The following is a 16,351-nucleotide window of genomic DNA, read 5'->3' on the forward strand; positions in this document are numbered from 1 at the left end:
AAGCAATAAATCTAAGCAATACAAAATATTGTGCAGTGCCTGGACTCCACAGTAATGCAACATGTAAGTAACTGAGTTAATTACAATGCCTTATCTAATATGTATTGATTCATGTACAGTCAGATGTTCTTTGTCTGTGTGTCAGTAAATCAAACATGCGTTGTTTCTCTTAGTACATTAAAAAGTGATTCAATTATATAAAGAAAGCGATCAAAGATAGCTCTCTTTGTAATCGTTGGAGCAGCACACGCTGAAGCTGTCAATCAAACAGAGCGAGTTTATCAGTGACCGAGTTCTGGACACGTGCAAAAACTCCCGTTTTATTCAACGAATCTCTTATAACACGTTTGCACTGTTAGTGACGATGAAAGCATATTTTAGTGTACTGAAATTGAGTTGCAATGACTAGATCACTGCTTTCATGCTCAACATGTCTGTGATCGGCTACAATGTTCATCACTGCAGCCTTTCATGCCATGATCTCCTGTAAACATAATGCCATAGATCTAAATGCAATCTAGCACTTTTCACGATTAGTTAACCTTGAGAGCTATAATGGTGAAAATGTGTTAAAAGTTTTCGAGAGAGTAATACTTGGCTATTTCAAATGAAAAGATGTTAGCCAATCACAGCAGTGGGCGTTTACACTGAAGTCCCACAGCAGACACGCCCCTTAAAACAGAGCGTTCTAATAAGAGGGCTAAAGTCAGGGTAGGAAAAATGCCTTTTTTTCTGAATTATGACAATTTTGGATGTAAAAAGCATACTAACATTATAAGTGACCCCCAGGAAACATAAAACAACTCAGTTCATGACCCCTTTAACTAATTAATTTTTAATGACTAAGTTGTCCATAATTTACTTAAAGGTGCCCAAGAATGCTTTTTCACAAGATGTAATATAAGTCTAAGGTGTCTCCTGAATGTGTCTGTGACGTTTCAGCTCAAAATACCCCATAGATTTTTTTAAATTAATTTTTTTAACTGCCTATTTTGGGGCATCATTAACTATACACTGATTTTGGCAGCGCGCCGCCCCTTTAATTCGCCTGCTCCCTGCCACACGAGCTCTCGACTATATTACAGTGCATTTACAAAGTTCACACAGCTAATATAACCCTCAAATGGATCTTTAAAAGATGTTCGTCATGCATGCTATATGCATGCTTCGAATTATGTGAGTAAAGTATTTATATTTATGTTTATGTTTGATTCTGTATGAGTTTGAGGCTATGCTCTGTGGCTTACAGCTAATGCTACATTGTTGGAGAGATTTATAAAGAATGAAGTTGTTTATGAATTATACAGACTGCAAGTGTTTAAAAATGAAAATAGCGACGGCTCTTGTCTCCGTGAATACAGTAAGAAACGATGGTAACTTTAACCAAATTTAACAGTACATTAGCAACATGCTAATGAAACATTTAGAAAGACAATTTTGAAATATCACTAAAAATATCATGTTATCATGGATCATGTCAGTTATTATTGCTCCATCTGCCATTTTTCGCTGTTGTTCTTGCTGGCTTACCTTGTCTGTGCACAGATCCAGACATTAATACTGCCTTTCCTTGTCTAATGCTTTGAACATGGGCTGGCATATGCAAATATTGGGGTCATACATATTAATGAACCCGACTGTTACGTAACAGTCGGTGTTATGTTGAGATCCGCGTGTTTTCCGGAAGTCTTTTAAACAAATGAGATTTACATAAGAAGGAGGAAGCAATGGGGTTTGAAACTCAATGTATGTCTTTTCCATGTACTGAACTCTTGTTATTTAACTATGCCGAGGTAAATTCAAATTTTGATTCTAGGGCACGTTTAATAAGGATCAAGGATAGCGATTTTTATAGGATACTTTTTTTATTTTTTATTATTCACCGTTTCTACCCAATAAATTATTTTAAAGCTTGTCATAACTCCAAAAATGTCTATTCATTTTAAAAATGCCAATGGAGTTTCAAAATGTTATTAATGTACTTGACATTTCCAGGTCTAAAAATCACAGGGTGATTTAAAATGATAAATTTGTAGTTGTTTCTGCTTATTTTAATGCTTATTTTGTCTTATTTTAAATAATTTTAAGTCATCTTGAGGCCCCCTAGTGCCCCCTGGCCCCCTGGTTACATTTAATACTCAGTAAATGAGCATTGTGTGCTAGGTATGAGTAGTCTGTAGGGGATTGGTTATGATTCACTATTGGTTTAGGAGTGCAATGTGCAGGCGTTTGAGCAGCAGAGGGTGGTTGTCCGGCTTTACTGGGAGGCTCATCCTAACATATGCCCTCGAGGAAATGTTTACAGTTCTCTCAACACATCTGTGATGCATTATCTACCGCAGCACACACTGGGTAAGGGTTAATGAGCTGAAAAAGGCGTCAGCTCAGCTAATTAACCCTTTCGTCTCTTCACCACACAACTTGGCCCAACCAGTGCAGATTTCTGGTGCTTATTCACACAATAACCTGATGTATGGGTGGCGGATGTTTTGTGTTCAGTTCACAGGCCTGCTCAGTTCTATCACCAGAAAAGGAAATGTAAGAGGACTTGAGGTAGTATGTTGCCAATAAAAAGATGTTGTTGGCATTGAAATGGTTGAGATTAAGAGAGCCCAATACTGTAACATTAATATAAAGTGTTTTTGGAGATTTTTATCATCCATTCCCAACACATTTTTCTTTGGTTATTTTTTTGCTACAACTACAACAATATTCTCACGTAAACATTGCGTGACCCTTAAACTAACTTTAATGTGGTGTACAATTTGAATCTGTGTGTGTTACTCTGCCACAAAGCTTAGTTGCGTCCTTAGGGATGACAGCGCTACTATGATACTTTCAGGCTTAGCTCTCCCTGGGGTACAACTGTCCCTCTGGTGTCTGGGTAAACGTGGGCTGGTTTTGAATCCTAGGCAACATCCATATGTTTCCCTGTGGAGCTCAGCTGGACTGGGTCAGGAACACGGGTCAGTGCTGTCCTCTTAGTCCCACGCTCTCCCATCCTGGATCTGAGCCTCTGCTCTTCCCCGACAAGACTTCCTCTGGGAGGTTTTCTAGAAAGGCATTCGACTCAAGTGTGATTCAGCAGCGATAGGCTTTCATTGAAAAATCTCTGGTGGTCTGCCTGATGCCAGTTTAAAAACATCTGCTTTTTACGTCATTTCTGATCAAGGGTTAGATTTAAATAACAAGCTGTATACGAATCAGCTTTCTAACCAAAGACTTTTACCAAGACTCCATCCTTTCACTTCCTGATTCATTTCTATTTATGCCATATACTGCCTTTAAACTCTTCGATTTTGAGTCTTAAATTCACAGATATCTCCAGCATGGGTGGTCGATGGACACTGACATTAGTGCTTCATATGGCATGTGCAGCTAAGCCCTAATGCACTTCAAAGAAAGGGCACAGACCAGCTTTACAGCAACATTTGAAGGAAGGCCACTTTCTGTTGTAAGGAGTATCTTTTTTTCCCCATTAAGCATTACATCACCCTAGTGTGGTCTGGCATACTGTAGCTTCTCCTTAGCAGCAGAGCGGGCTGCAGGAAATCTGTTTATTATTTCTCTTTAGTGTCTTAGTGATAGGAATATATTAACCCTCTTAGTGGGAACCAGCTTCCTTGTTCTGGCAGACAGCAGCATGCACAGGCTACATCTGCTGGGCCTCTCATGCATCTACACGGGCAAATGTGGATCATTATACAGTACATGCATGTCTTGTTTTGTGCTCTTTGACACACCTGCCATATGTTATTACTCACTGTGAGTAATGACACCACTGAGTTATGATATCAATGGCTGCTTCGATAAGCGGTTACAGATATGAAGAGAGAAATATTTTGTTTTATATACATTACCGTTCAAAAGTTTATTTTTTTTAAAGAGGTGTCTTATGTTCACCAAGCCTGCATTTATTTGATCAAAAATACAGAAGAGTGATATTGTGAAATATTAATTCAAAAAATTGAAAAATTATCATTACTCTAGTCTTCAGTGTCACATGATCCCTCAGAGATCATTCTAATATGCTGATCTGATGCTTAAGACACATATCTTATTATTATCTATGTTGTTGAAAACGGTTGTGCTGCTTAATATTTTTGTGGAAACTAATACATTTTTTCAGGATTCTTTTGATGCTTAAAAATACTGACCCAAAACATTTGAATGGTAGTTCTATTAATTAGCTAGTTAGTTTGTTGGTAGTTAACAGTACAGCATGTGTGTTCCCCGGAAATCAAACCCTTGACCTTGCACCATGCTTTACTATTTGAGATACAGGACTAGACTAGAGTCTATTTTGACTCAGGCCAGAAAGAAACCACCCCAGCAACTGCTTAGCAATGCCCTGTCGTCACAGAGCCTTTGCTTTTTGTCCCTGAATTGCGTGGCTTTCACAAAGATTAAGGTTTTTATTTGTGTCGATTGCGTTTGTGGCCAGTAAGATGTATTCGTTTATTTGGTTGAGTCTGTATCCTGATTTCCCAGTGCGGTTACTTTGGTGCAATGTTGCCTGTGTGTTTCTTTCATTAACCTTTGAAGATATTATAGCACTTTTGTTTGCTCTCAGACATGGCACATCCAATCTAATTGAAGCAGTAAATCAGTGCTGCACACAGTATTGGACTAACCTAGGGGAAAAGGCTCTGATTTCTACGACTCTGTTTGTTTTCCTGAAGGTGTCACAGAGGAATTTTCACCCTGCTCGCTCTCTTCACTCTTTGTCTCTTGCTTGCTCATCCTGCTGTACTAACCGCTGAGCCAGGGCTACAGGCTCAGTACAGTAGTGAGTAACACGTGACTGTTTCCATTTCTAAAGGGAGCAACCACCATGGACTGAAGAGAAACGACCTGGATTTAGATTAATATCGCAGCTTAACAGGTGACCTTTGACTTTCAAATTCCCCTCACAGATCTCCCCTGGACCTGTCTTATTTGTTTTTTCTTATTGTAATTTCTTGCAGATCTCCTTCTCTCGGCTTATCCTCCTTTTTGTGTTTTAGATCTTAAGTTTGTTTCTTGATCCATTCTTAATACAAACAGAATGATTTCAAGCAAATCACAGATGCCGTTTCTCTACTTGGCTGACTATTATCTGAGAACTAATATTTCACTCTATCAAACTAATCCAAACCAGGGATCATTATTTCTACTAATCTGTTTTTTCCCATCACCACACTCATTATTGTGATGTAGAGTAACTGCACCTTTTGAACAGTTGCTCTACAAATAGCAAAAACAGGACAGTATTTTTTTTTTTTCATGTCACCTGAGAATAACTAGGTCAGACCTGATAAAGGATGTAAAGCAGAGAGAGCCACTAGAGGAGAGTGAAGTGCTCTTGAGAGTGCCATCGTGTATAATTGCTTAATAAAGGCAGTGAGCGAGGGTAAAGGGTCATGTGGCTATGGCTCGGCTCAGCAATTTTTTTTTTTTTTTTAATGATGGCTCACTGACCGAGCTGTTTTCCTCCTTTTTTCTTCGCCCATTCCTTCTCCCACAGAACAAACTCTGACTCAGCTCTGCACACCAGCGCCATGAGCCCAAACCCACAGGATCCTTTTGGCATGAACCAGCAGATGGGCAGAGGACCTCCTCAGCGGAACGGTGAGCTCGGCTTCCTCCCTCTCTGCCTGTTTACATACTAATTTGAGCGAATTTAAAACCTACACAACCATATTCTAACAAGTGTTATTGTGTGGCATAACAGTATGGTTGAAACAGAAATGCAAAGGGGTCAAATGGATTGCACAATGTCAGGCATGGATGATAAATCAATGATTTATACCAGACCCAAATCAAACCGTCGCACCCGTAGTGCAGTGTGTTTGCACGACACAGCTGGGGCTCACTGTCATGTTGTTTATCTAGTTGTCTTGGTTACTAATACAGGCATTTCAGATGGTAAGCTGAAAATGGCTTGCAATCAGCCCAGCCCATTGTGCTGTAAAAGGATGTTCCCTATACCATTATTTTTCTCTGATTTCTAGAGCCCTTGAAAACAAATGAATGTACATCCCCATGAGCTTTACAGATGCAATAGTCTGGCTTGTCCTCCCATTAAAAAGACCCATAGCCAGAGTTCACATACACATGCTTCAGTGAAGATGTTTGTAAGACTATAGGATTATGTCATAGGGCGGGATAATCTTTCTTCCATTCTGCATTAGCAGTGCAAATGTTTCATCACTGTATCTGTTGAAGTTTGGCAAAGAAATGTGTTGCTTTGCCAATGCAATAATACAATACAGTATTATGATTTAAAAAAAATGTTTCCATGACGTTGCATCAACACGTCAGGTCCTTGTCTTGATATGTTTTTTGTTGTTATTGTTGTTGTTTTTATTTAATCATGTGTTCATTAAATCAAAAGTACAGTAAACATTTATAATGTTATAAAAACATACTATTTAAAATAAATTATGATTTATACTTTCTATTCATCAAATAATCCGGAAAAGATTATCACATTTTCCACAAAAATATTACTTAGCACAACTGTTTATAACTGGTAATGACAAGAAATATTTCTTAAAGGGATAGTTCACCCAAAAATGAAAATTCTGTCATCATTTACTCATCCTCAAGATGTTCCAAACCTGTTGTTCTGCTGTACACAAATAAAAGTATTTGGAAAAATATTTGTAACAAAGCAGATCTCACCCCCCATTGACTACTATAGTATTTTTTTTCTACTATGGTAGTCAATGGGGAGCGAGATCTGCTTTGTTACAAATATTCTTCCAAATATCTTCTTTTGTGTACAGCAAAACAACAGGTTTGGAACATCTTGAGGATGAAAATTCTGCTTTGCATCAGAGGAATAAATTGCAAAAAAATATATTTATATTATATTATATTATATTATATTATATTATATTATATTATATTATATTATATTATATTATATACAGTATTAATTATATTATATACAGTATTAATTAAATTATATTATATTATATTATATTATATTATATTATATACTATTATATTATATTATATACAGTATTAATTATATTATATACAGTATTAATTATATTATATACAGTATTAATTAAATTATATTATATTATATTATATTATATTTTATATTATATTATATACAGTATTAATGATACGATACGATACAATACGATACGATACGATACGATACGATGGTAGTCAATGGGGAGCGAGATCTGCTTTGTTACAAATATTCTTCCAAATATCTTCATTTGTGTACAGCAAAACAACAGGTTTGGAACATCTTGAGGATGAAAATTCTGCTTTGCATCAGAGGAATAAATTGCAAAAAAATATATTTATATTATATTATATTATATTATATTATATTATATTATATTATATTATATTATATTATATTATATTATATTATATTATATTATATTATATTATATTATATTATATTATATTATATTATATTATATTATATACAGTATTAATTATATTATATTATATTATATTATATTATATTATATTATATTATATACAGTATTAATTAAATTATATTATATTATATTATATTATATACAGTATTAATTATATTATATACAGTATTAATTAAATTATATTATATTATATTATATTATATTATATTATATTATATTATATTATATTATATTATATACAGTATTAATTAAATTATATTATAATATAATATAATATAATATAATATAATATAATAGTATATAATAGTATATAATAGTATATAATATATAATATAATATATTATATTATATTATATACAGTATTAATTATATTATATACAGTATTAATTAAATTATATTATATTATATTATATTATATTATATTATATTATATTATATTATATTATATACAGTATTATATTATATTATATACAGTATTATATTATATTATATACAGTATTAATTATATTATATACAGTATTAATTATATTATATACAGTATTATATTATATTATATTATATTATATTATATTATATTATATTATATTTTATATTATATTATATTATATTATATTATATTATATTTATTATATTGTATTATATTTATTATATTATATTATATTATATTATATTATATTATATTATATTATATTATATTATATTATATTATATTATATTAATTATATTATATTATATTATATTATATTATATTATATTATATTATATTATATTATATTATATTATATTAATTATATTATATTATATTATATACAGTATTAATGATATGATATATGATATATGATATTATATTATATACAGTATTAATTAAATTATATTATATTATATTATATTATATTATATACAGTATTAATGATATGATATGATATGATATGATATTATATACAGTATTAAATTATATACTATACTATACTATACTATTATATTATATTATATTATATTATACTATATTATACTATACTATACTATACTATACTATACTATACTATACTATACTATACTATACTATACTATACTATACTATACTATACTATACTATACCATACCAAAATGTCAGTTGACCAGTCAGTGATTCATCTTTTCTGAATCATTGAAATGTTGGTGTACGGGACAGCGTGAGCCCAGAGACTGTAGTGTACACTGTGAGTTTAAAAAGGCTTAGCTTGAAGGTGTGCTATAAATGAATAGTGCTCATAAATGACTGTAGAGAATAGTATTCTCAGTTAAAAACAGAGTAGAGGCTTGAACCATGAAACAGCAACTAGGGGTGGGTATCGTTTAAATTTTAGCAATTCCAATACTTATCGATTCCCAGTTTTGATTTCAGTATGGCTAAAAAAGAAACTAAGCCAAATATTTAGATGCCAAACATATTTATTGTGTCTTTTTGCAAAACATTCTGTTGCAGCTGAACACCATGAACAAATATCAGCAGTCTAAAGAAAACAGCGCGCGAGTGCTGATAAGCAGAATCAAATTTTTTAAATTTCACAAGTATCCATTTCCAGAAATGGAATCTATTTTCGATTCACAACCCTAGTCGTGACTTAAGGTGACAAGTGGATTGCTTTGCCCAGTGTTACATTTTCTTTGTAAATTAGCTAAAAAAAAAAACAGACAAAAAATTATTTGCTGTGGTAATCAGCATTGTCACAAAAAATATGACTTATTCTGAATCTGTGACGTCCTTGTTCTGTCTTACTCTCTATTTCACTCATTCTGTTTATCACTTGCTCTTTTATGAATGGATTTACAGGTGTATAGGCTTGAGTTTGCAGCTCATCTGCACTGCACAACGAAGATAAACGCATCTTTGTGTTTTAGACTTTTGTTTAGTCGATACATTTAAAAAATATATATATTGAGTGAAGATGTGAAGCAACTCTGACGGTCAGGTGTAAACTGAAATATGGAGCACTAAAACTCAGAGGCTGTCTCTGGCCAAGGGTAGTTGTTTTCACAGAGACACTTCAGTTCAGTCTGATAAGAAACTGCTTCACTTAAAGGTGCTCTAAGCGATCCTGGGTGGAGTAACTTCCTGTTGACGTTTGAAGTGTTGTCAAACAAAACAGAGGCTAGCTAGACCCTCTCTCCTCCTCCTCCTCCCCTCCGTGCTTCCTGAAACAGTCATGAACGTGCATTTAAAATCATTCTTGTAGGTTATTGGCTGGAGCGTGTCTATTATGTTTTGTGGTCCAGGCTGCACCAGTTTGTTTTTGTTGCCGTTTTTGGGCTTGTGGCAACTACAGAGACCACGTTTTTTTACAGTGTGTTCAGGGGACAGGCAGCTAGCGGATAGTGAGGAGATGTTTGCTGTATGTGACAAAAAATGTTTTGGCCTAAAAACGCATGACATCCCTTAGAAGCACCTTTAAGGACATGGCAGACAACGTTCATTTAATATCTGTCTGGCAGCTCATCTGAGCTATGCACATAGTTGACAATGTGTGGAGGTGTGCAGTGAGGCTCACGTAATATGAACAAGTACAAACCAGCTTCTCGCATGGGACAAAAATTTGTCTCACTTCCGCTATCACAGTAGTCTCATTCCAAACCTGCCAACCAACTCGACTGTGTGATGCAACTGTGCTACTCAAGTGGAGCTCCCAAAAGCATCAAGACATTATTGCAACTTGTGTCCCACGTTCAACCTCTTGACTTTGACCCTACTGGGATTTATGATTTGACATCAGCTGTAATAAGAACTACTGTTTTTATGCTTGTTTTTAGCTATACGGATAATTCTAGATAAATGTAATTGTAAATAATGTACTTTACATTAACTTGGATTATGCGTTTTTTAGATACTTTTTTCAGGTATAGGTTCAAGAAAAGTGAAACTGGACTCAGGCCAATGTTTTTCTGTTGTAGTTGTCTTTCTGTCAGTTATGGCATTGAATGAGACTCTCAGTGAGTGGGAAATGAGGTGTCGACATACTTTTTGTTTGATTCATTGTGCGTCGCAGTTGGGCGTCTGAGACCGGCAGCTTTGCTGAAGTGCCGGAGCTGGTTGATCTGGCTTCGGGCCCACACAGCATCTGTGCTGGGCCAGCATCAGCAAAGGAAGTAGAAAGGAGGTTTGTTTTCCACAGGATCTCTGTGGTGTACTTGAAAACAATGGCTCTCCATTGATTCACTTTGCACTTGTGGTCACAGATTTTTCCCAATACTTTTTTTTGTCCCCTCCCTCTCACTTTCCCTTTCATGGGGGGTTCCTTAAAGACACAGTGCACACTAAGAAGCAATTTTCAGCTCCCATCTTCTGGAGTTTGTGCCCCGAATTTTCAATGGGTGGAGTGAATGTGCACTGAAAGACTCATTTCAATGAATCAAATGTTTGTGCTAGCTCGACTGAGCAGACTGAACTGAACTCTGTAGCCTAAATATATACAGTGCTGCTTGAAAGTTTGTGAACCACTTGCAGAATGTGAATAATTTTAACAAAATAAGAGGGATCATACAAAATGCATGTCATTTTTTTATTTAGTACTGTCCTGAGTAAGATATTTTACATAAATGGTTTACATAAAGTCCACAAGACAAAAAAAGAGCTGAATTTATTCTTAATACTGTGTGTTAATACCATTATTCTTCAAAAAAATCCTCCAGGTCCTAAACATTCTTCAGTTTTCCAGCATCTTTTGCGTATTTTAACCATTTCCAGCAGTGACTGTAATGATTCTCAGATACATCTTTTCACACGGAGGATAACTGTGGGACTCAAACACAACTATTTATCTTCTGTTGCTTCTGAAAGGCAGTACTAAATGAAGAAAAAAAAAATTTTTTTTAAACAAAATAAGAAAAAATTTGACATCTTCATCCTGTTCAAAAGTTTTCACCTCTGATTCTTAATGCATTGTGTTTCCTTCTGGAGCATCACTGAATGTTTGAACCTTTTTTTTTTATTAGTTATGTTTGAGTCCCTCAGTTGTCCTCAGTTTGAAAAGATGGATCTGAGAATCATACAGTCACTGCTGGAAATGGTTCAAGTACGCAAAAGATGCTGGAAAACTGAAGAATATTTGGGACCTGGAGGATTTTTTTGAAGAACATTGGGCAGTTTAACTGCTCAGCACAAACAAGGGACTCCAGAACAACCATCACAAAACAAAAACAAAAACAGTTGTAGATCATCCAGGTAACCACACAGTATTGAGAATCTAGGGTTCACAAACTTTTGAGCGGGTTGTTTTTATAAACTCAGCTATTTTTTGTCTTGTGGAATATATGCAAACATGTTTTATGTAAAATATCTTACTAAGTACTGTACTAAATAAAAAATAACATGGATATTGTATGATCCCTCTTACTTTGTTAAAATTATTCACATTTTCATAGATTCTGCAAGGAGTTCACAAACTTTCAAGCAGCACTGTACACACTACCATTCAAATACTTTTATTTAAGAATACTTAATTTTATGAAAAGATATTTATAATAATAGAAAATCATTCAAATAAATTCTGTTTTTTTTTTAACTTCATCAAAGAATTCCTGAAAAAAAATGTAGCACTGTTTTTACAAAAAATTATTAATGTATCTTGAGAAAAATAAATGTGTCTTGAGCAGCAAATCAGCATATAAGAATGATATCAGAAGGATCATGAGACACTAAAGACTGGAGTAATGAGGAAAATAAATTCAGCTTTACCATCACAGGAATAAATTACATTTTATAATGTTTTCAAATATAAAAGTCATTTTAAATTGTAATAATGTTGTTTTTTTTATTTACTATATTTGTTTTGTATTTTTGAAACCTCTGAATGGTAGTGTACTGTATATAATGAAGGAAAGCTACCTTGCTAGAGGCTGTTTCTTCTAGAGTGAAGGTTCTGGATGCAATAATTAGTTACTTTGAATGCTCAAGGCGTGATTCATTTGAGAAGTGGATATTAAACTTAAATGATTAACACTTTGACTGAACGTAAAACAGATGAAATCAATCATGTCATTAGGGTTGCTTGCTAATATAGTCTTACGTCACTAGTGATTCAGTTATATTAATTTTTAACAATCAAAACATACAACAGAGAAACAGAATAAGAAACATAGAAAGAGGGAAAACTCTCAAACTTTGTGAACACAAATTGTGTTCATCTATATTTGCACAAATCTTAAATGAACTTGCGCCTTGACTTTTCTCGTTTTTAAATGTGATAAAAGACATTTGTAAATGCAAAATTATTGACTGCTTTTTGATCCAGTTGTTCTCTCTCTCGCTCTGTGTGTGTGTGTGTGTGTGTGTTTGTGGTCATGCAGCAAGCATGAATGAAGCAGAAGTGGACAGTACTGGAGATGGTAAGTAGTGATGCAACAATAATGATTTTTCAATGGCAAGTATGTGTTGTCATGCTCGTTGACTCTCCATCAAGTGTTCAGACCTCCAAAAGAAGATTGACCCCTTTAATGACAGTATCAGACCTCACAGTATGACATCTCTCTTGTACTATGCTGTGGTTTGCTGTAGTGAGCTGATGGATACTGTTTTAGAATAGTTGGTGTCCCCTGCTGGTGATCCCAGTCAGCCTCTCATATAGTTTATCTTAAGATACCTTAAAGAGATAGTTCTCTCAAAAATGAAAATTCTGTCATCATTTACTCACCCTCATGTCATTCCAACCCCATAATACTTTTGTTTGTCTTCGGAACACAAATTAATAAATTGCGAAATCTTAATGTGAAATTTTGACTAAACCATTCATTTAATTTCATATGAATTAGTTTTACAATCTTATGAACCATTTGAAGCGTCAAAGTGCTGATTGCGTCTATGGAGGGACAGATATCGCTCAAATTTCATAAAAATGATCTTCGTTTGTGTTTCTAAGATGAGTGAAAGTCTTATTGGTTTGGATGATGGTAAGTAAATGACAGAATTGTCTTTCTTCTTTTTTTTTTTTTAGGGGGGTGAACTAACCCTTTAATAAATCAGCCTCTTTTATTGATTGATTGAATTTATTTTTTTGGGTGAGTTGTACGATGCAGATGGAGTATTTATTTTTACTCTTTTATTTATTTAGTTTATTTAGTGTATTTGTAATTAAGCTGTTCACAACATAAAATTATCTGTTAGTGACTTAAGCAGCACTACTGGTGTAAGGTGAATATACATACAGCAAAGAATAGTAACCGGGATTATTTGTGTTATTTAATGTGGGTCTGTCTTTTTTCCTCTGCAGTGTTCTCATTTCCTGCCGTCCCTAATGAGGAGAATCTGCTCGGTGTGAATAAGCCACTGCCCAAACAGTTATGGGAGGCCAAAAAGGTGAGTACATGAGGACTGATGATCTGTAATACTAAGTAAAGACTAATTTGGAACCAGAGAAATCATATTCATATCAAAATAGAAGATCTGTGCTTAGACTTAATAGACCTCTTACTGGCCATTATTACCAACAAAGTAAAGAGATGTTGTCAGTGTAGTTTTTCTTTTATTTATTATTATTATTCATTTTGTTTAGGGAAAAAAGGTGAGTTTTGATATAAATGATTGTGTACTCTTTAGGGCTGCTTTTTATTTGACATTTCTGTTACCTTGAGTTGGTAACAAGCCCCCACTAGCTTTCATTCTTTGGGTTGCCAGATGTCAATAGTTTAAATCCCTCAAACAGAGCTTTTCTCATAAAAGATACATTTTCAGCCCAGTGTTTTACTTAATCTTCCTAACCCGGCAATTATTCGTGCACACTCTCTCTGGGCTGCAAAAAAAGCTTTGGTTGACCTTTATATTTTGCTTATAGTGTTTAGTCTGTTCAATGTTTTTTGCTTTTAAATATTTCCCATAAACAAATGTATTATGCCCACCATTTATTCAGTCATTGAGTTTTTAAAGATTTAGAGAAGTATTTCAGAGAAGTAGTAATTAATTAGTAATGAAGTATTTAAAGTCAGCGTGAAACTTTCTCTTATAGTGACGTATATCCAATTATTCTCGAATTAGAGAAAAATGTAGAACGTAACTTAATTTTGTCCGTCAGGAATTATTGGATCATTAGATTGTTGCACTTTGCTAATTTGCTGGCTGTGATTATTTAATGTGAGTGACAGGTTACTGGAGGGACTGAATCTTGGATATCTTATTGCTTAGCCCTTATTTCACTATCTACATCATCAGAGAAGAGATGTTGTTGTGATAGAGAGGGGCATGTTAATGTTTTAATGCCACAAGTTTATTTTGTTTTGTTTTCTTTTTGAAAAATGAATGATGCGCATGCATAAATAATATATAATGAACACTGCACCATTCCATAAACAAATGGGAATTGTCAGTTTGTCATGTCAGATGTCATGATGACTTAACAAAATGTTATGCTGTTGATTACAGAAAATATATTATTGATTTAAGTATGATGTTATTTTGTCTTAAAAGGTACAGCGGTACTAATTGATTCTATGTAGATGGTAGGTTGTTAAATGTATCTTTGGTTAGCGTGAACGTTTAATTCACATGTTGCCTGGTTTACAGGTGCAGTCTCTGTCCTCCCGGCCAAAGTCCTGTGAAGTGCCTGGAATCAAGTAAGTCCAGGGAAATTTATGTCTGTGTGCATGCATGCATGTTTATTGATATTTGCTGTACATTTAGACATGCTGAAATGGTCTCTCTGTTTCTCTGCAGTATATTCCCATCTCCAGAGCAGAATGCTGGTCTGTCTCACTACCAGGGCACATTAAACACTGGCGGGTCTTTGCCTGACCTTAGTAACCTGCACTTCCCCTCTCCGTTGCCTACACCGCTGGACCCTGACGAGGCTGGATATCCCAACCTGAGCGGAGGCAGCAGCACCGGCAACCTGCCTGCAGCCATGATGCATCTGGGCATTGGAAACTCACAAGGTCAGTGGTTTGACTACACACGGCATGAACAGACACATTAATACTTGTACTGGTTTTCACACGCGTAATCTCATTCAAGCACGGTCTAAAGATAAAAGGGCTTTTGTTATTCAAGGAGGCTCGTTCGCTGTTAAAGCATCTCCTGGCTTCAGAGGAGCCTGGCTGAACACTCCAGTCTTTGTTTAATGGCACACTGTAGGCTTACACTGTAGGCGCTTTCTGGGGAATGAATGCCATGTGTTTTCTAAAGGGCCATATCCATGCAGAAGACCACAGCTTTCCTCCTCTCTCTTCCCCCCTTTTTAAATCCATCCGCCATCTGATCGCTCTCTTTGACTTCCATTCTCTTGAGCTTTATTCTTTCCATTCGCTCTCATGTCTGGGAACAGGGTGTGCTGGGATGTTTCTGCTGCCTGCTTCAGCTGTGCTGCTCGCTCATTGGCTGATCCCCAGAGACACAGGTGACCTTTAACCCCTGAATTGGCTGCTCATAAACGGCTCTTTTCTCTCTCGCTTTCACTGGTCCAGTAACCTGCAGACAATTGCTCAGTGTCTTCTCTGAGGAGTGGACATCAGGACAGGAGCCGGCTTGCACGCAGTGACTCATAAAGCCATTATTGGTTTATCTCGGTTTCATTAAGGCAGTTCAAGAAGAACTTTTGACCTCTGAAGCTGATTATGTCTTGTTTGTTGTCCTCTCAGGGCTGTCATCCTCTCTAAGCAACCCTTCCATTCAGGCGTCCCTCACCAACTCTCAGCTGCACTCATCTCTCAGCAATCCGTCGCTCCACACTTCCCTGCGTCTCTCCTCGCTGTCCAACCCTCCTCCGACGGGCATGGCGAGTTCACCCAGGAGACGGCCGGCCCCCATTAGTCCTCTGACGCTCTCTCCAGGGGGTGATCAGAGACGAAGCCTGGGCAAGCAACTCTCTCCAACAATGTCGCCCTCTCTCTCTCCGATCACACAGGTGAGAAATTGCTCATTAAAACACCTCACCAACCTCTCATGTTCTGCAGTGGTATCTTTACTCACTATTCATTCAGAAGATTACTGGCTTCTTGTA

The 16,351-nt window shown here is 35.3% G+C and overlaps 1 protein-coding gene across 2 annotated transcripts in view; it reads left to right on the forward strand.

Annotated features, from left to right (window-relative positions):
* The window catches only part of crtc3 (CREB regulated transcription coactivator 3), a 55,631-nt gene that overhangs the window by 27,538 nt on the left and 11,742 nt on the right, over window positions 1–16,351 (forward strand). Inside the window, exons 5-11 of one of the 2 annotated variants that reach the window (XM_067401976.1) lie at window positions 4,823–4,885; window positions 5,507–5,610; window positions 12,714–12,752; window positions 13,634–13,719; window positions 14,920–14,969; window positions 15,070–15,287; window positions 15,990–16,255. In XM_067401976.1, coding sequence (XP_067258077.1) covers window positions 4,823–4,885; window positions 5,507–5,610; window positions 12,714–12,752; window positions 13,634–13,719; window positions 14,920–14,969; window positions 15,070–15,287; window positions 15,990–16,255 — 826 coding nt within the window. The remainder of the gene's footprint in view (window positions 1–4,822; window positions 4,886–5,506; window positions 5,611–12,713; window positions 12,753–13,633; window positions 13,720–14,919; window positions 14,970–15,069; window positions 15,288–15,989; window positions 16,256–16,351) is intronic. The other variant, XM_067401977.1, reaches the window with a different exon arrangement.

This window comes from Chanodichthys erythropterus, chromosome 11 (assembly GCF_024489055.1).
Source record: "Chanodichthys erythropterus isolate Z2021 chromosome 11, ASM2448905v1, whole genome shotgun sequence".
Lineage (NCBI taxonomy): Eukaryota > Metazoa > Chordata > Actinopteri > Cypriniformes > Xenocyprididae > Chanodichthys > Chanodichthys erythropterus.